Source organism: Mustela erminea, chromosome 10 (genome assembly GCF_009829155.1).
Source record: "Mustela erminea isolate mMusErm1 chromosome 10, mMusErm1.Pri, whole genome shotgun sequence".
NCBI classification, from domain to species: Eukaryota; Metazoa; Chordata; class Mammalia; order Carnivora; family Mustelidae; genus Mustela; species Mustela erminea.
This window is the reverse complement of record NC_045623.1, coordinates 45,640,209-45,655,975: the sequence shown is the minus strand read 5'-3', so window position 1 is coordinate 45,655,975 and position 15,767 is coordinate 45,640,209. Positions and strand designations below refer to the sequence as shown.

General features: G+C 41.6%; 2 protein-coding genes across 2 annotated transcripts in view; one reads left to right on the top strand and one right to left on the bottom strand.

Moving 5' to 3' along the window:
• Window positions 1-15,767, top strand: part of ST6GALNAC5 (ST6 N-acetylgalactosaminide alpha-2,6-sialyltransferase 5) — a 167,970-nt gene that overhangs the window by 101,373 nt on the left and 50,830 nt on the right. The window lies entirely within an intron of this gene.
• The window catches only part of LOC116567296 (aspartate aminotransferase, cytoplasmic-like), an 88,458-nt gene that overhangs the window by 67,660 nt on the left and 5,031 nt on the right, over window positions 1-15,767 (bottom strand). The window contains 2 exon segments of the mRNA XM_032302289.1: window positions 9,125-9,202; window positions 9,372-9,581. Coding sequence (XP_032158180.1) covers window positions 9,125-9,202; window positions 9,372-9,581 — 288 coding nt within the window.

Genomic DNA, 15,767 nt, shown 5'->3' with positions numbered 1-15,767 from the left:
GACACAGGGCTCAATGCCAGGACCCTGAGATCATGACTTGAGCCGAAGGCAGAGGCTTAACCCCTTAAGCCACCCAGGTGCCCCTGATTTGTCAACTTTAAATGAAATCCTTTGACATCCAGTTCTTGCACAAGACAACAAACACATTTATTCTTCCTTCTGATGGCTTTCCCTCATTCGTTCCCAATCTTTTAATTCTACAATACTATATCAGCCACTCTAACCCACATCTCTTCTAATTTTAGTGGTATTGCTAAGTATATTCAGGTTCCTCCAGTCTCTTCCCCAAACTTCTTCATTGACTGAATTTTCTCCTTTATTCTTCCACAAAAAGGAATCAGCAAAATAATATTTCTCCAGTTTTTGCATCTTAAAATTATGGCGTATAGCCTTTGTACTTAATGGAGAGTTTGCAAGTAGCTAAAGTACTTCCCTCAAACTTCCTTTTCTTGAGACTCTTTGTAGGTATTGTATCTGGTATTTGGCTGCCTTATAGAAAATCATGAAGCTAGCTTGAGGTTTTTTCCCTCCTAATTAAACTGGCTTGATTTTTCACCTGTGTCACAAAAGATTTGTTTATCTTCTAAGCCTGGTAACTTTTTACTGGGCTCTGTCTCATCTATCATTCTGGGTCTTTCTTTATTTCTATTTCATGGCATTAAGTATCTCATTTCTATTTTCTGTGAATGTACTGTGTTTTCCATAGAATCTGTTCACTCTCTGGCTCCTTTTTGCTGTCATTTCCTAAATTCTAGTTTTTCCCCAGGGTGCCTGGGTGGCTCAGTCCATAAAGTGACTGCCTTTGGCTGAGGTCATGATTCCAGGGCCCTGGAGTGGAGTCCCGCAGTGAGTTCCCTGCTCAGTGGGGAGTCTGCTTCTCACTCTCCCTCTGCCGCTCCCCTGCTTGTCCTCTTTCTCTGTCTTTCTCGCTCTGTCAAATGAATAAATAAAATCTTTTTAAAAAATTCTGGTTTTCCCCTTCCACACTTTTCCTAAATTCTGTCCGTCTATACCTTTTTTTCTCCAGTTCTCTCACCCTATAGTCCTTGAATTCAGCCATTTCTACATTGTTACCTATTGTCTTTCATCCAGGTGACCCCTTTATTTTGGAGGGTTTCTCCCCTCCAAATTCATGGCAAAACATTGTTCACAATTTTCATCTGCGCTATGGAAATAAATTGGAAAAAGAAGTGCAAAAGGATGTTCAAAGAGTTTGCTCCTTGCCTTTTGTCTTTCATTACCTATATATAGACGATGTGATCATTTTCTTATTGTTTTATTCTTTTATTTTATGCATCATTGAATGATTTTCCTTCTCCTAGACCAGGCATTCATTAAGCGTTTTCCTGAGTCCGGTTGGCATTCCTTTCTAGCACAGCTCCACAGTGTCAAGATTCTCCTCCTCCCAGGGCTTCTACCATGATAGAGGGCTTCCGAATGCGTGCCTTACCCATCCAAGTCTTCATTTGGCCTTGCTTTCTCCTTTTCATTGAACTCACTTTGGTTCTCTTGGGGGTAGAAAGTGACCTCTGGTTTCCATGCACACTTTCTCCAGAATAAGTTCCAATTTCTGCCTCTTAAGGTACATCCCTCACTTTCAAGAAGTGAATTTTTTGTAGCATTTCCTGAGATCTGTCAACCCTGGGCTCCAACCACTGAGATGTTAAGATCTCTCTTCAGCCTCTCTCCACTTCCTCGTGAGACGACTCAGTTCCTTTAGAAAATACTTAAAATATTTGAATCGCTCTTGAAGTTTTATTCAAAATGCTGTTTTTGTCTTGCCTTTCCATTTTTCATTTGTTTTGGGGTGGTTTCTGGAGAGAGAAGATAGAAGGCGACATGACACAGCCATGGGTATATGCTGACTTCCTACTCCATCCCCAGCTTTCACCCAAAAGATATTCTTTTATATTTTTGAAGATTCTTTCTCCTACCACCTGAGTTTCTTGAGCAGTAGCCAGAAATACTTTTAGAACATCTTCTTTGCAACGGCAGCCATTGCTCATCGTATGGCAACCTGATTTATGAGACTTCTCTACCACAGAATGGATGGTGCGGAGCATAAACTCCAACAGCAGTTACCTGAACACCCAGACACCTGAGGTTTCATCCTCCAATCTGTCAGTTCTGTCAGGGTGAAATGTGGACCTTCTCAGACTTCTGCCGTCCCTGTTGCTTTTTTCAGAATGGTTGCATAGAAGTGCCCAGAGGAATAACCAGGAGGCTGGCTTTCCGGCTCTATACAGACAGCCAGACTCTAAAAGAAGGCAACCTGTGCCTTTCCAGATTCTTTCCTGACCCTCTCCCACCGAACCTTCTCGCACACGATCCCCATTTACTCCAGGAAAGGGTCACTAGCAATCGACAAATTGTTTATGAACCAACCTCTCCCAGCAGCAGGAACCAGAGAGCCCACTCAGGTTTGAGGATTTAATGAAGGGATTATTACTTAACCCCCTCAGACTGTGAACTGACCACTAGAGTCTGGGGAAAGCCATCAAAGGATAGTGCAGTATCCTGAAGAGTGGGAGTGCTATGGGAGCCATAAAAGGTATTATCTGGAGCGGTCTTCCTGGAGGGAACGGTGGTCTTTGGTAGAGGGAGGCAGACCACTTAAGGAAGCAGGGGGAAGAATCCCAGTCTCTCTCCTCTCACTCTCCCAGCTCCTGCATTGCTCTCATTGGCCAAACCCAATTTAAAGCCAGATGGCAAATAGAGCCCATCGATCCGTCTGTAAAGATCAGCCTCCCACGGCAGAGGGGAGGAGAGTGGACGGTGGGTCTGGAGGGGCCGACAGAAGACAAACAGTTCTCCACGGATCCACCAATTGATTAAACAATATTTGAAAGGGACTTTATTCTGTAGCCAACATGTTGCAAAGATTGTTGACTTGCAGAAAGCAAATACAAGATTATTCTAAAGAAAATATAAATCTGAGGCCAGGTGTCAATTAAAAGATGAATTTTAGGGTTCAACGCAATTATGTCTCATCATGAGCAAAGGAACAAATCTCTAGATTTAAAAGCTAAGGCAGAGAAATGTTGAATCTCACGCCCACTGAGCATTATCTGAAAATCATCAACTTTTTATCACCATTTTATCCTGAATATTCCAACCACTTATGTATTCTCCATAAACAGTCTGCCTCTTCCCTCCCTCGTTTTCATGCCTAGATTTCCTACCTCAGCCCACTTATCTGCTGGGTCTACTCTTTCTCCTAGGTGGGCTTTTCCAGTTCTTTGATGCCAGTTTCTGTATCTTCTCTAATGAGACTCCAAACTAGTTCTCCCGCTCGGCTGTCTCAGGAGCTTGAAGCCCACAGATCTAGGTACCTAGGGGACAGTTTCACTTGGATGCCTTACAGACATTTTTAATACATATACTGAAAACCTAACTCATTATCTTGAGCCCTCCCAATACGCCTCCCTTCAACACACACTCGTACTTCTGTCTGCATTCTCAAACTTAGTAACATGGTGTGGTCTCCATAATTTTTGTTTCCTCACAAAAATAGACAAATATATGGAAGGGATTTCTTTTGTAGCAGAGAAATAGGTAAACTTACAAAACTTTTCGTTGGTGTTTGCTAGAATGAAGCAGAACTCAGAAATTTCTAGAACCTATGTAGGAGTCAGTTTCCCGAAAGCACATTCCAAAGTTAGTCCTCAACACCCTCTCCTCCATTCCCCACACCTGGGTGGTCATAAGTCTCTCCACTTCCGTCCCTGCTGCTCCCATCCTGACACAGAGCCTCATCATCTTTCTCCTGGAGCACTGACAGGCCTTCCCATGTTCTTCCTGCATCTCAGTAGTACCCCTGCCAATACTTTCTCTTCACAGCAACCAATTACCTTCCTGAAATGTAATTCTAGTCCCACTATCCTCTTTTTTAAATAATAAAATAAATAGCTATCTCTTCCTTGTTTGCTGGGCACACAAATGGTTCCTTCTTGTGTGTGAGTCTGTGTGCGTGCACGCACCCACCTGACAAAGTACCTTACATTTGAATTCATGGTCTTTATAGACAAGGCACGTCCTCTTTGGTTACTCACTGGCATGTAAGCTACCTTCTAGTTCACATCCTCTTATCTCTAGAATAAAGACCCAAGTCCTTAGCATGGAAATCAACTTACCTTTCCAGCCTCATCTCTCTCCCCAACCCACTGCCTTACAACTTGGACTCCTCAACCTTTCACAGTTCCCTAAAATGTTTTCTGGGTCCCATGCACATTTTTCTCTCCCCGAGGAGTTCCAACTCCTACTTTAAGAATTGCCTCAAATATCACCTCCACCATGACACCTTCAAGAACTCTCTGGTATTGCTTACTCCTACCTCTGTGACTTTGTGGCGCTCTATCTCTGAGCTTCACAGTAAATAACATCTTTAAATTTCTGTTTATTCAGCTACTTTATGAGCGTCAAAGGCCTGGATTGTATTGTAGTTTTTCTTTGTCATTCCTCCCCTGAAAACAAAACTTGGAAGATAGCAAGGGCTCCATCAAAGTTTATTAAATAAATGAACACTCTATTAACCTAATTGATTGAGCAGTCCTAATACTATCTCTTATGTCTCAATGTTATGTTTCACTGAAGCTTTCCCTAATGAATTTTGTGAGAAATATGGACTATTGTTACAGTATCCTTTGATCATATGGAAGTTTAATTCCTGTTTATACTTTTCTTGTATTACTAGAAATAATGACTTAGCCTACAATGGCAAATCTCTGAGATTTATGTTTAAGGAAATTGTTACGGTTAGAGAAATTTGCCAAGCCTGACTCTGCCAGGCTCTATGCCATGTATCTGAACAATTAATTCTCCACTGTATTACGTTTAGCTTTTAGCTCTAGAAAATGCTCATTATTCACCTCCTTTGTGCAGATTTATCCAACTCTCTCCTCTTTCTTTCATTAAACTCTCTCGTAAAGCCATATTCCTTCTGTTTTTAATTGTGAATTTCTCTTCTCTAGAGTTTCCTGACATATCATCTATTTGAGGAAACTTTGGTTGAAAAGAGAAAGAGTAAAAGAATTTCTTTTTTAAAAGATTTCCTCTTTTCATCTAATTGGAAGAAATTTCTTTTAAGGGTCATAATGTGACCCTTAAGGGTTTTAATGTGTCATAAAATAACATACACCTTGAAATACACATGCAACCACAATGTCGTTATAAATATATTTTCTTTTTTTTTTTTTTCATAAATATATTTTCTTATCAGAGAAGGCAACAGGCACATCAGCCACCTTGGCAAGGTCATATTTCATAGAGACAGCTGAATTCACCCACTGTTGAATTATGTCATGAAGCTAGTGATTTAGCATTGTCATCTACTTTGATTGACACCAAAAGGCTTCCGGGACAGTAAACGTGAAGACATTAGAAAAAAATCACTTACAAAATAGCTTGATAGCTGCTGTTAATGAGTTTTAAATGTGGTACAACAACTTAATCAAATCAGACAGCTCCATAAAAGAATTAATTTGGTCATTGGCTGTCTTTACAAAATGACTTTGTTTTACTCAGTAAGGTGAAAATTTTTCTGTAACTAAAACCTTCACAACTAAATTCAAAATGGCATGGCCCGCAGTAGGGAACAGATTTTCCAAAGTTTCCCAGAGCTGTTTGTGTTGTGGCCTCCTGTCAAATGAGCTGTACACCTTTTCTTAAATTTCATTTCAATGAAAGAGAAAAAGAATGAAGATGACAGGTATTAAAAACCATGAGCCCACACCTAGAACCTCTATTTTTGGTAATATGTACATGAAATTTGAGGAACTGGAATGACTCAGAGGTGCTATTTATAGGCTACCAATGGGAGAGAATTGGGAAGTGTCCCCATGCTGTCCCAGGCTGGCTATACCAGTCGTGTCTTACAATGTCAAGAGAAAAACATACACAGGACAATAACCGGCCAAAGGCAGGAAAGTCCTGTTTTATTTTTTGCCAGACTTTGGGCTCAAGCTCCAGAAGAGATTATTAGAAAGGTGGGCTGGGTCCCTGTAGAACTGTGGGCTTTTGCCCAGAGTAGAAGCCTACGGAGACTCATTTCCTGTCTATCCCAGCACAGCCCCCAAACCTTTTAGTGTACCTCAAAACGGAAATTGATTCTAAATTCAACTTTAAGGAGAAAATCTCTTGTGGTCAGAATTAACCCACCAATTGGTAAATCCCCCACCACTGGTACGGATCAGTGCCTCTTTGACTGATCACCAGATTAGTCAGCTTGCATTTGGGCCTGTTAATGAACTTCTATATCTTTAAATACCAGGAATCCCCTTCAACATGGCACTGAGAGGCAGGGTAACTGGGACAGAACAGGGAAAGAGCAGATTCATAGAACCTACCTCACACTTACATGGGCTCCATTCTTTTTCTTTCCTTTTTTTTTTTTCAAGATTTTATTTATTTATTTGACAGAGATCACAAATAGAGAGGCAGGCAGAGAGAGAGAGGGAAGCAGGCTCCCTGCTGAGCAGAGAGCCCGATACGGGGCTCGATCCCAGGACCCTGAGATCATGACCTGAGCCGAAGGCAGAGGCTTTAACCCACTGAGCCACCCAGGCACCCATGGGCTCCATTCTTATCAACAGCCAAGGCACCTGTGCTTTTCAAGTTACGGTTTCTCCTCTGTTCTCCCCTTCTCTTTTGTAAAGCCCTGTATGCAGAGCTTGCCACTATTTGACGTTTATATTTGTGTTTACTAAACATATTTCTGTATCATCTCTGAGCTTGTCCCATGAGGCAGGGGACCATGCCTTGTTTCATCTCAGCAACTAGGGCAGAGCCCAGGAAGAGCAGAATATGCATATATTAAATGAATGGATAAATACAATTGAGAGATCAGTAGATTTCACTGTCCTTAAAAGTTCTCCTCTTAGCAAATGTGGCTTGATGATGCTGCAGTGGTGCAAGCACTTTTATCCTTCACAAAGAGCTTTCACAAACATGTCCTTATTACAAGATGACAAGCAGGATTACCCCTTCCGCATTTACAGACGAGATTTGGAAATCAGTGAGGCTAAGCAGTTGGCACGAAGTTGCCCGGCTGATTCATGGCAGAACCAGGCTCTGAACCTCTCCTAAGGCTGAGCCGGGCCACCCTAGAGTGCACAAAGTTTCAGGTGGCACCCGTGAATGAGGTATTGTTCTTGCCCTCGAAAATATTCACCAGCTCACACCAGCCTAGTTTTTTGAAGGTAAATTTTCAAGTTACGTTGTTGAATTTTGTTGTGTGGTTGAAATCCTACCCTGCCCGCAGATACAATAATGTGCAGGTGAAATGGGAGGAAAAGCAAGATTTGGTGGCTTGCACGTACATTAACAACTATGGCTTCGGGTTTGAAACAAGATTTTAACCATTCTGCACATATGTTCGGCATCCTCACGGTAGTACTTCTTTGCAGAGCTGAGGCCAGAAGGCTTACATTTATGAAATGACTGTGGAACTTCTTCAGCAGGTACCGTGAGAGCCGGGATGGGACCGTCAGGGAGTTAGTTGTGTCGGAAAATATTGGCAGCCAGTGCATTTTGTCTTTCCACCTTACTCCAGTGTTAGCGTTCCATAGAATTCCAAGTGAGAAAAGAACCTGCAGAGGTGTGAGGTGGAAATCGTATTACCACATTCGAGCTGGTGAGATCTCAGAGGTGATGGGGAAGACAACGGCACCTGAGTCTAGGAGAGTAATCGTCCAGGATTTGTACCAGGATGTGTTATATTCTAACAAGAAGAGTTCCCGGAAGGGTCTGTTTCAGGAATGTCACATGAGCCCCTGGAGAAGATAGAGGGTTGCTTGGCTGTCATACTCGCAGAGAGAGGGTTCTGGGTGAAGCAGCGCAGCGCAGGGACAGGTGGGGTCCCACCAAATTACAATTTACAAAATAAACCCATTGTCTTGTTTGTCTCACAATAGATGACTTTTTGAAACAAAAAGAGAAAAACAACCCTTTAAGTGAATAGAAATTCGGGAAATTAAGTGATAAAGGATTTGTTTTCCCATGGGAGGGGCACACAGTGTGTATGGTTTCTGGAGGCAGTGATTCTTGGCTTCAAAATAGGGGAGAAGAATACTCAGGGAGAGATGATTAAAAACGATGGTACAGAGGCAGAAGGCACTTGTCAAAGTTGCAAGAGGTCTAGAGGGAGTGGTTTTGTATGAAGCATGGACCATGGCGGCAACAGATGAGGCAGCTTTGGCTCCAAATGACCTGAAGATTTTTTTTTTTTTTTGAGATTTTATTTATTTTATTTGACAGAGAGAGAGATCACAAGTAGGCAGAGAGGCAGGCAGAGGTGGGGTGGGGGTAAGCAGGCTCCCTCCTGAGCAGAGAGCCCAATGTGGGGCTTGATCCCAGGACCCTGAGATCATGACCTCTGCCGAAAGTAGAGGCTTAACCCATGAGCCACCCAGGCACCCCAACCTAAAAATCTTCTGTACAAAGTTCCCAGCCAAGCAGTGCCAGGTCATAGAAACCCCTGCCATATGGATTGAAACTTTGTCAGGATTTTTGTTAGTTAATCCCTCTTAAACAGGATCCAGGCAACTAAATTACCACTCACCGAATACTAGAATGAATATCATGTCAAGATTCAATCTTTTCTTTCATTTTGCACGAAAGATATAAAACCAGATAGCGGTAATATAGGTTACATTTGAAACGGACAATTTTGGATTATACCTAGTATAGAGACATTCTCTAAATGACATTTTAAAGGGGAAAAAAAAGTTGAGGACAATTACATGATGTAATTGGACAAAGTGTATTTTTATTTCCGATCCAATGATCATCTGCAAGGACTATGGGCAAGGAGATGAATTATACCCTGTGCTGAGCAGACTGAAGGGCATTATTCACAAGAAAAGAAAATCCAGCTTCCTTTACATACCAATACCACTTGCCTACTGGGCTTTTTTTCTTTTCTCCTCATGATGAGAACTTAAATTTTTAAAGTTTAGAGTTTTAAAAATTCTCCAGAGACTTTGAGCCATCATTGAGTAATCCATCAAAAATCCAGAGGCATTAAAAGTTCTGTGACTAATATGTGTGAAATGTTTGAAGATGAAACTCTCTTTTGTAATTATACACTGCAGAATATGGAACGGTTTCTGTCTTGTGAATTACCTACCTGAGGATACTATTCGAAAGTTCTATCTTGCGTAAATAACAGTCAGCCTCTTCTAAAAGAGTGGTGCTGTTTTCATACCTGGAATGGAAATTATTTTAGAATCATTTCCATGCAACATTTTTTCATTATTATTTAGATCTACTGACTATGGAAGGGAAGTAAACTCACACAGCTGGCTCTTTTCAGACTGAGTGAGTCAATTTATTTTTGTTCCAATATTGTAGGAAAAGAAAAAGGTTAGAATTACCTTTTGGAGTTGATGTGGTATTTCCCCTTGATGCCTAAACAAATGGAAGAAAGCAGCTTGGCCAGCCTTAGGCTCCAGAATTGGAAGGGATTTCCCTTGTAGTATGTTTTATCTGAAATCTGGTGCTTTTCCGTAATGATGAGGGATTTAGATACTGAACTTAATCCTTCAAACAAATCCAGTGCCTTGTCACTTTTTTCAGATATTGCCCTGGTTCATAAAGAGGAAGAGACTTAAATTTTAATTCTGATCTAGTGTGAGTATGCTGTTTTGAATTATACACTAAAACAATTTGGAAAATGGGGTGATCTCGCACAAACCTATTCCTTCCCCAGGGATATGGTGCCTGGTAGGTGCAAGGTGGGCTTCAAGAATATATAGGGTTTCTCTCCCTTTATTTTGGTAAGATTTACGTAACATAAAATTTACCATTTTAACCATTTTTTAGTGTAGCATTCAGTGGCATTAAGTACATTCACATTGTTGCGCAACCAACACTACTATCCCTATCCAGAACTCCATCATCATCCCAAATTGGAACTCTGGACCTATTAGACCATAGTTCCCCATTTCTCCTTTCCCCAACCCTACTTTCTATCTCTGTGAATTTGACTATCCCAGGTACCTAATATGAGTGAATTCATATTATCATACAATATTTGTCCTTTTGTATCTGGATTATTCCACATAGCATGTTCTCAAGGCTCATTCATGTTTTAGCACAACAGAATTTCCTTCCTCTTTAAGGCTGAATATAATCCATTGTATGTACAGATCACTTTGTTTATCCGTTCATCTATCAGTAGACGTTTGGGTGTTTCCACCTTTTGTCTATTAAGAATAATGCTGCCCAATGGCCATAGTTGCCAAACTGTGGAAAGAACCAAGATGCCCTTCAGTGGATGAATGGATAAAGAAGATATGGTCCATATATACAATGGGATATTATGCCTCCATCAGAAAGGATGAATACCCAACCTTTGTATCAACATGGACGGGACTGGAAGAGATTATGCTGAGTGAAATAAGTCAAGCAGAGAGAGTCAATTATCAAACGGTTTTGCTTATTTGTGGAGCATGAGGAATAATGTGGAGGACATTGGGTGAAGGAGAGGAGAAGTGAATCGGAGTGGGAGACAAACCGTGAGAGACTATGGACTCTGAGAAACAAACTGAGGGTTTTGGAGGGGAGAAGGGTGGGGTTTTGGGTGAGCCTGCTGGTGGGTATTAAGGAGGACACGTATTGCATGGAGCACTGGGTGTGGTACATAATCAGTGAATCTTGGAACACTGAAAAAATAAAATTAAATTTTAAAAAAAAAGAATAATGCTGTCATTGACATTGGAATATGGGTCAACAGATATCTGTTCAAGTCTCTGCTTTCTGTTCTTTTGGTATATATCTGGCCATGGAATTGCTGGGTTATATGTTAGTTCTTTATTTAATTTTTTTGAGGAACCACCACAATGTAGGAATGTACAGGTTTTCTTGTTTATTTGTTTGTTTTTTAGATTTTTATTTATTTGAGTGAGAGAGAACATGAGAGGGAAGAAGGTCAGAGGGAGAAGCAGACTCCCCATGGAGCTGGGAGTCTGATGCGGGACTCAATCGCAGGACTCCAGGATCATGACCTGAGTCAAAGGAAGTCAGTCACCCAACCAGCTGAGCCACCCAGGTGCCCAGGAATGTACGGTTTTTAACCAACACTCCGGGTGATCAGGTAATTTGGGAAACACTTATTTTTTCAGTGACATATTGCTGAAAAACAAATCACCCCCCAAATTCATAACTTAAAATAATATTCATGCATTCAGCTCACAACTAAGCTGGGTGGTTCTTCTGAGCTGGGAAGGACTTACCTGACCTCTCTCAGTTTAGCTCAAGCTTTCATGGTCATATGGCTGGTCGGCTGGGTGTCCCCTGGTCCCAGTTAGCCTTGTAGTGGTTGTTCAGCTGTTTGGTGGGAGCAGTGAGGTGACTGGGCCTAGGATCTCTCAGCAGGCGAGTCCAGGCTTGTTCACTTGGTGGCAAGGTTCCCAGCTCCAATGCACAAGCACTTTTCAAGTGTTTTCTTGCATGACTTTCCCTGTCCCACTGGCCAAAGCTCGTCACCTAGCCACACCCAGAGACAGTATTGAGGACACTACCAAAGCGTATGGATCTGGCAAGGCAGACAAAGAGCTGAGACCATTACTATTATCATTCCACCACAACTTACTTGCTTGATTCAATAGTCTGACAAACTCTGAGTTATCCAAAAACATCCTCTTGCCATTAGAGCAGTGAGTGGAACATAATAACCTCTGACGTTGCGTGCAGGCCTCAGAACTACATGTCCCAACTGCTCTGAAGTGCTCTCCGTGTGTGTTTATTCATTCATTTAATAAACATTATTGTGGGGACATCTGGCTGGCTCAGTCAGCAGAGCATGTGACTCTTATTCTCCAGATCAGGAGTTTGAGCCCCACGTTGAGGACAGAGTTTAATTAAAAAATAATACATACATATTTATTGTGCATCTACCTGTGTCTGGGACTCTTCTAGGCCTTGGGTACACAGCCATCAGCAAATAGTCCGGGTTCCTGTTCTCTCAGGACTTGCATTCTACTGCAGGTGGAAAGTTTCAGGAGAGAGAGTAAATGTGTTTGGATCTCCCACACATATCCAGGATGGTGTTTTAAAAAAAGAGAGAGAAAAAGAAAAAGAGGACACCTGGGGAGTATGCTTTATTTCCCATTTTCCACCCTTTGTGCTTTCATGAATGTTTGAATATAGGAAAATAATTTGGTTGATTCATAGTTCCAAATATTTGAATGCCAGGAAGCAGATGTAAAGCTCTGTAGGACATAAGAACTTCCAACTTGTAATCTTGATAAAAGACACACGGATTTGTCTCTCACCTCTTTCACATTTTCTGCAAGGTTTTGTGGCTAAAACTTTTGGCCCCCTTGCTGCCCAAGGGAGAGCCCCTGATCTTCACAGTTCAAAGGGCACCGGAGGGTCATATACAGCTGAATAGTGATGGATGTCTAGGATTGACATTTTCTTTGGGCACTTCTTTCTTTTTTACTATTGTGTGTGTTTGGTCCTGTGGGAGTAGAATGGATCTCAGTATTTTCAGAGTAGCACTAGTTTGTTGGAAAGGTTGATTTTTATAGACTAAAAGTGATATCAGCTTAATGTCCAGCCAGTGGTTCATAGGTGCTGGGACACTCGGTTCTAAGTAATGTTGCCAAAGAAAACTCACGGTATACACAAGAACTTTCTCTGGGTAGCAGCCGAGCTTCATGTTTCTGTATACTGAGACATTACAGAGGAAGGGAAGCAGACGATTACCTACGGAAGGGTTCAAAGCATGCACTTCAGAGTCAGATGTATCTGTTATTAGCATTGACCTTAGGCAAAAGAGTTAACGTCTTTGAGACTCAGTTTGTTTGTCTATAAAACGGGATAATGATACTATCTCACCCGTGAAATTTGGAAATGTTAAAGATTGCATATGGACGCCTCAGCACGGTAGATGTAGTAGGCACTTGGTAAGAATATTAGCTAAAGGCCGTTATCTTAATTAATGCTGTTATGATCTATACTTCCATCACTACAAAAAGTGCCTTTGACTGCCATGGCTGTCGGTGCCAGAAATTAAGCTCCAGGGGAGGTGGTCTTTGAACCATCCTAGCACCATTTCAAGTGAAGACAAAGATCTTTATGGAACTGAAGCTTGCTGTTTATTCGTAACCAGTCAGGGATTCCTTTTTGGGCTATTGCCCATTATTTGAGCAATTTTTCAGTGGCTTGGAGTCCCCATAGAAGCAATCCCAAATCAATCTTTTCTCAACAACAACAACAACCAGCACTTCAAATGCTAGCACCTTGCCTGGAATGACATTAGGGTTGCTAGAGGAAACCCCCCCAAAACATCTCCTGGCTAGTTTTCCACAGACTTTCTGGAAGAGCGCACTATGAAAATGTGAATTTTATTCAATCTCGTGTTTTCCGTTTTGGGCTAAGATGAAAGTAGCAGCTGGACCCAGTGGGAGTTTGGTTGGGAGTCGACTTTGATGGATGGGAATGGAGTTTTCTGTAGTAAGAGAAGGGACAAATAATTTTGGATCATAGGTAGAGGAACAATGCAATCTGTATTTTCTGGAACAATGTGACTTTGTCATAAATATGAGATACCAGGGACACGGTCAGATGCTACCTCTGGGTAGCTGGGGTGGGGATTGCAGGGGGTATGTGCTGGGGAGAAAGCAGGGGAATAAAGAAGTCAGGGGTAGGAAAGGGATCCAGAGAGGAAATGAATGAGGGTAAAAGACCAATTTTTAGACTGAGTTCTGTGAGCAACATGAACTGTAATGCATTGGGAGAAATACCATCTTCCCAGCCTCCCCCATGTGACGGAAACTGATCTGCCTGCCTAGATTTATTTCCTTCTATGGCTATATTTCTCTCCTCACTTTAGTCTCACCTCCTACCTTGTTCTAGGTGATCTTTTTCCCCCCTGAGAAAATAATAATTCTATCACTGTGGAAATTGAGGTGCCTTCAAGTTTCTCACTAGTCTTAGAGTATTTTGTTAGGACAAATTGCCAATTTCCTCTTTTATGGAAAGTACTAAAATCACTTTTTTTTTTTTAATAGGATGACCTCGATCCTTTCCCATTTGCTATTCCTTCTAATTTCTAGACGAGCTAGAAAAAATTGAATTGAAGGGGTTGTCAGCCTGTGGCAATAGCCACATCGAGAGCTCAAAATGTTTGCTCTGTGAGTCCTTGAAGCAGAGTCCTTGGGCATTTCTACCAGTGACCATCCATGAAGTGACAGTACTATGGACACAGAGCTTCATTATATCTGTTTTATCTAAGGACAAGCATAGAGCTTGGTCTACAATCAGTGCTCAATAGATATTTATTCATTGATTAGAGAGCTTATCTATGATGTAAACAATAATCATGCAAGACACAACTGAAACCACTGGGGTTAATGCTTCTCAACCAGTGGATCTAGGCAGCTCTGCTCCAGGTGACATCTCCCTCCTTCCCTGGAGCACTCTCCTGCAGCCTCAGTCACTGCATTTAAATCGTGGGGCCCATGGTCTCCACCCTAGGAAGCCAGGAGACTCCATGGGTGTCAGTCATCTGAACCATGGTTCCAGGACACCTGGGCATTCTGGACCGAACACCTGGCCCGTTTCTCCTTAAATTTGTCAAAGAGAACACTCTAATTAGTTTGGAGATGGAAATTCTCAGACTATTTCTGAAAGCAACTACCACCTGGAGACAAGTTGATTTAGTTCACCAGTTCTCCTAAAAATGATGTTTGAAGGGCAAGTTGAGATGCCTCTCTGTTGCCCCAAGAAATCTGCATGTCGTTCAGCTGTTGAGGACCCTCAACAGGCAGAAAGTTCTTCATCCCCTGATGGTTCAGTGCAGATAAGAAACTTTGATCATTTTCCTTGAATTCTGAAGTGACTGCTCTTGGCCTCTTTGAAGCCGGGAACAGAACGCCCTAGCACTTTCTGGCTGGTAAGGAACTCCTTGCTGGGAATAAGCTCTGGCTTTATATATATATATATATATATATATATATATATATATATATATATATATGTATATATACATACTTATATATATATATGTATTTTTTTTTTAAGCAACATCTACACCCACCATGTGGCTCTCACAACCCCAAGATCAGCGGTCACAGGCTCCACTACTGAGCCAGCCAGGCACCGCAGCTCTAGCCTTCTTTTAAGGGTGAGACATGGCTGGCATGGGACATTATGAGAAACCCTCACTGGCTCAGCAGTGTTTAGAGCAATGAGAGCTTTTCCAGTGGGAGCCACTGACTCCCCAAGCAGAACTAAGGGATGGAGAAACATTTTTGTTTTATGTGTCTTGGTTTCTCTCTTCTGTACAAGGTCACCCAAACATCCAAACAGGAGTGGAGTCTTAGGGACATTAAAGTGTCATTGTAGAGGCAGCTCCTGGAGTCACAGGACACAGTTTCACTGTCGAGGGATAGAAAAAACATGAGAATTATTCTCCAGGGATACAGCCCAGATATTTTTGTTTTTTAGCAGATACCCCAAATGATTCTAAAGCCCAACGGGTTTGGGAATAACTGTTTCTGAGAGCAGCCTCCCACGTGTAGTTTACATAGTTGGACCTCAGATGACTTGTACCTGTTTTCTTTTTATTTCCTATATAAGCGTCTTCTATTTTCACCTTTTATATTGTGCATATGTAGTATACCATACAATAAAATTCTTTTGTATATAGTTACTTTATACTGTATTATTTTGTAATATAGTGGGAATGGTGACATAGTAACTATGTATAAGGACGGCTTATCATATACAAGATATTGTTCCAAGAGTTTTAAATACATTAT